Genomic DNA, 5096 nt, shown 5'->3' on the forward strand with positions numbered 1-5096 from the left:
TGGGGTTTAATAAGAATTAATAGTAGGGGAAGGAAGAGATTGGGAATGAAAGACATGTTAAAAGTAAAGAGGAAAAATGGACCAGCTGAATCCGCCAAAAGGTGTGTGTGTGTGTGTTTGTGTGGGGGAGGGGGGGGGTATAGAATCAGACATGATGATCATTTTCCCATTGAGAGGTTAAACATGGGAGTAAAAAAAAAAGCTTTAGTAATGATCAGTGGTGCATTAATGGATTCAGCTGGCCCAAGTGGCTGTGAATTTGAAGGGGGAATCCTTTACTAGGTAGATGAGTTCTTCCATGACTTTAGCATTTTTTGAGTCTCCGACATGGAGTAGCACTTAAGGGTCTCCTTCTCACCCCCACCCTGTGATTGGACTGCCTCCTTGTACTGTGGAACATCTGATTGGTGTACTGTGCTTCTTCTCTCTACCCTTCTCTAAGCTCTGCTGTACAGGGACTGTTAATGCCTGATACCAAGTTACATTGAGATATTTAAATTAAATAAACTAAATTTCCAGATGTATTAATGAAAATAGAGCAGCATTAATATGTATCTTTTATAGTTTATCTGTCCAGAGATTGGCTTTCATAAAATGTCAGCCTTTTCTATCATATGAGAGAACTGTCCTTTAAGTTGATATACATTTAAATCAAAGACTGTAGCGGCAAAAGTAATAATAAAAAAAATAAAAAAATCTGATATTAATAAAGTAGTATGCTACAAAGTTCATCAATAACATAACCATGAAAGGAAAAAATAAAATAAAAATATTTTTTTATGCATATATGTGATTGTATACTGTCCTAAATAAGAGAAAGTGTAAATGAACTTCTGATTCTGCATATAAAATAATTATAATAGCATAGAATATTTTTCCTCAATTTTTTTTTTACCACTGTAACAACTTAATTTGTCTTTGAGGACCAATGTAACTATAATCTGTACACGTTTCCTGTGGATGTGTAGAATGATACAAATTATATTTACATTTGATAAAGTTTTCCTTCCATGACCAAAACCTTATCTCAAGGTTGCTGATAAATGTACCCATTTTAGGCATATTTTGAAAATATTGTCTATACATTAACAGAAGTTTTCACATACTGACACAGATAGGTGGCATGCAGCTAAACATATAAATACCCATGTTACAGTCCAAATGGTCACTCACTGGTCACCTAAACACCATGAAACTCCTTCTGATCTGTGTGCTCCTCGGAGCAGCTGGTGAGTCCTTTTTACCTTTACTTAAAAGGAAAAATCCTTGTATGCAGCAATATAGATGCTAACAAATGCACAAAGTACTTCTTATTTTGTAGTTTTGCTGGTCTTAATGGTTTTACATAGATTTTTAGAATGACACTGTGTATTTTATTCCCAGCTGCTTTGGATGATGATAAGATCGTTGGAGGTTACACCTGTGCCAAGAACTCCGTCCCTTACCAGGTATCTCTGAACTCTGGATATCACTTCTGTGGAGGAGCCCTCCTCAACTCCTTGTGGGTGATCTCCGCTGCTCACTGCTACAAGGCGTAAGTAGAATTGTGATGGCAGCAGTTTGTACTAGGATAGTTTGGAGTCATAATTGTCTGACTGGCTGGCTGGCTGTATGGTTAGTTTGATTATAGAGGGGCTGACTGGTTGGTCTGATTTCTTGATTTACTTTATATTAAAAGATTACTATTACAAAAATATTTAATTCGGGTATTGCATTAGATTATTACATGTCATTAAATATTAAGTACACTTTCCTTTTTTATTTCAATTTTTATATTCTTCACCCTATTGACATGCAGACCGAGTTGTCCTACAAAAATGACAAGTTGGGACAAATAAAAAAGTTAGCTATACACGGCTTCATTTTCTTTTTTTTTTTCATTTAGCCAGTTGGCTGAATAAAAAATAAGACTGAACTAAGTTTCCCATTCACATATTCAAGTTGTATTTGGATGTCCTCCCTGCTGTGTCATTGCATTCTGAGGACGGGGCTCTCCCACTGTCAGCATATACTGATCAGCGCTGCAGCTGATTGGCTACATGAGCTGATTAAGTGAAAATATACCAACAAGTCTATTCATGAAAAGTTGACATGTAGATTGGCTTCCCATGAATGGGAATGTGGCCATTCATGGATAGAAATTTGGCCAGTTCCTGCTGAACCAGCTGAATTCCGATCTGTCTATGGTCAGCCTAAGACTATCCATAGTGCTTACCATGAACCATGGTCCTCCTTATGCCCATGGTATAAATACTCTTAAAGAAAAAAAAAAACAAAACTGCTGATGCAATTCTGTAAGCATCCCTGGTGGTCTTATAGACATTCCAAACCTCTCTCACTGTCATTTATGCTGGAAATCGTAGGCAGCATCCATATTTCTGTCCTGGCAAACTCACTTTAAAAGATAATGGAAAATAATGCAAAAACATTTCAAATTCTCCTTCACTGAATGTTGAGTGTGGCCTCTACTGCCGACATATACTGTTTACAAGGCAGAAAGTTATACATTTGTCACAGGATAATTTTATGGGACTTAAAAGTAAACATGGAACTCTATTCGACATGATAATGTTGACCAAATTAGTGCTAATAAAGTAAAATCTCGATAGCGGTGGACATTACATAATTTTATTCAAACTTCAAACAACAAGCATATACTAGTAAGATGAAAAAACATTTAATTGTAAAGGTTGCCAGATTCCCACTGCTGAGGGCTGCTTTCCCAAACATAGACTAGAAGGAAACATTGTCCACACAATGTTGATTTATATCCTTTTGTGGGACTTGTAGACAGCGGATCCTCTAAGCGTGTTGATATTGAAACTTTTAACATCCACAGTGAATAGTGGTCACCTTCTCATTCAGTCACATATGTATGTGTAATCATGACACATAGCTTAGCTTACCACTATGAAATATAGACCTCAGATTCAATCATCATGCTTCCTCTGTATGTTTAGGGGTTGTAACTTTTTGGATATTTGTCTGACTCTTCAAAAAAATATAAATTTAAATGAAAACTTTGTGCCCCGAGTTTGGATTAAATGGATAGAAAAGTAACTATTTTCAGCCTACATCACTCTTAAATGTCCAATGCAGATTAGATAGTAGATCTGGATTCCATAACTTCATTGCACACTCTTTATGTCTATCCAGGAGCCTTCAGGTCAGACTGGGAGAACACAACATTGCTTCCTCTGAGGGCACCGAACAGTTCATCAACTCTGCCAAGGTCATCAGACATGGAAGCTACAACTCCAGAACCCTGGACAATGACATTCTGTTGATCAAGCTAGCTTCACCCGCCACCCTCAACTCCTACGTCAAGACTGTGTCTCTGCCCAGTGGCTGTGCTGCTGCCGGGTCCAGCTGCCTGATCTCCGGATGGGGCAACACTCTCAGCAGTGGAAGTAAGTCAAGGCAGTTGTATAACTGACCATTAATCTCCTTAGCCACTTGTTAAGCTAAAGTGTATCTAAAGCCAGGACATTTTCTTCTAGATAAAATGTTGAAGGGATTGTATTGCTGTCTGTGTCCCCACTTGGGATTTTCTCTCTCTCGCTCTATTTTTCCCTGGTGTTCAATAGCACTGCCCTAAATGTGAAGTTATATGCAAAATTTTTAGCTGTCACCAGAAGAGGAATATAAGGTAAATCATCCAATGGTATGAGTAGGGATTTCTTCTCACTTTGAAGAGATGTCGTCCATCTTCCTGGTATCCCTACAGGACAGGAAGCAAGAAAAAAATCTCCCCAATCACACGCAGAGGGCAAAAAAAAGAAATGAAATGCACGGTTTTTAACAATTCCATAATCTATATTTATCCAAGGAATATGGATAAATATAGGGAAGAATCTGAGAAAGAAAAAGCTTTATGCGTAATTGGGGTCTAGCTAGGTGTGAGCATACCAAATTCAGCTAACAGTTACTTAAGACCTTTCCCTAAACTGGTTGACTAACAGCCGCTTAGAGGCTTCATCTTTGCTTTACTTCCTAGTATAATCAACATTTTCACTCATCCATTTATTTCTATGTAATTTATTATGTCTCTCCTTTTCTGCAGCCAACTACCCTGACCTCCTGCAGTGTCTAAATGCCCCCATTCTGACTGCTTCCCAGTGTAGCAATGCTTACCCTGGTGAGATCACTGGCAACATGATCTGTCTTGGATACTTGGAAGGTGGCAAGGATTCCTGCCAGGTAACTTCGCTAATATGTTTCATGTTCAAATATTAGAGCTATTAACTTTATGAAATGTTGAACATGTCTCTGCACATGTTGTACCCTAAGAAATGTATAAGTGGTTTGCTGTCAGAAAAGTTGGATTTGCCTAGATATCTGTGTTCAATATTTAATGAATAATATATGCAATAAACTGTCAAGAAGAATAGACTTTGGAATGAGAACCTCTTTGTCTCAATTGTGTTTGGAGAGTCCTTTAATGATAACATGACTTTCTAAATTGAAACATATTTTTTTCTTTTCTCAGGGTGACTCTGGTGGCCCTGTGGTCTGCAATGGACAGCTCCAGGGTGTTGTCTCCTGGGGATACGGCTGTGCCCAGAGGAACTACCCCGGTGTCTACACCAAGGTCTGCAACTACAACAGCTGGATCGCCAGCACCCAGGCTGCCAACTAAATACTAGTCTTTTCATGTTATCTATCAACAGCTATATATCAGCTGGAATGTGAATAAAATATTATAAGAACCTGAAATGTATTGTGTGTTATATTAAAAATCAGCTGCACTTATATTTAATTTCAAAGACAGGAATATAATCCCAAGAAAACACAGTGCCTCCATCCCTAATGGTTAAAGCAAACACTTGACAGCAGTTACAAATATGATGCAGACATGTATACAAAAAAGGCTGACACAAAAAAATACATATAGTAAAGACATTGTTATAATAGTAATAAGATATATTCAGTAAAAAAGTACATGGTCGTCACTAAATGTTGCAACTATGCATCTAAGTAGCTCTACACGTTTCATGGATCCCTGTCCACTCATCAGGAGCTTAAAGCCAAAGAATTACCTGTAAATGTATAACATGTGGGTTTGTATAAAAATACATGAAATCTCAAAGAAAAAA

The 5096-nt window shown here is 37.6% G+C and overlaps 1 protein-coding gene across 1 annotated transcript; it reads left to right on the forward strand.

Annotated features, from left to right (window-relative positions):
- Positions 1 to 1189: 1189 nt before the first annotated feature.
- Positions 1190 to 4639, forward strand: LOC309563159 (trypsin-like; the record flags this gene model as incomplete). The annotated part of the gene is made up of 5 exons (XM_082267494.1): positions 1190 to 1229; positions 1384 to 1534; positions 3157 to 3410; positions 4064 to 4200; positions 4490 to 4639. 5 exons carry the CDS (start codon positions 1190 to 1192, stop codon positions 4637 to 4639), a joined length of 732 nt encoding a protein of 243 aa, XP_082123620.1.
- Between the last annotated feature and the right edge of the window lie 457 nt (positions 4640 to 5096).

The sequence above is a fragment of the Pelophylax lessonae genome (assembly GCF_965119305.1).
Source record: "Pelophylax lessonae genome assembly, chromosome: 9".
NCBI classification, from domain to species: domain Eukaryota; kingdom Metazoa; phylum Chordata; class Amphibia; order Anura; family Ranidae; genus Pelophylax; species Pelophylax lessonae.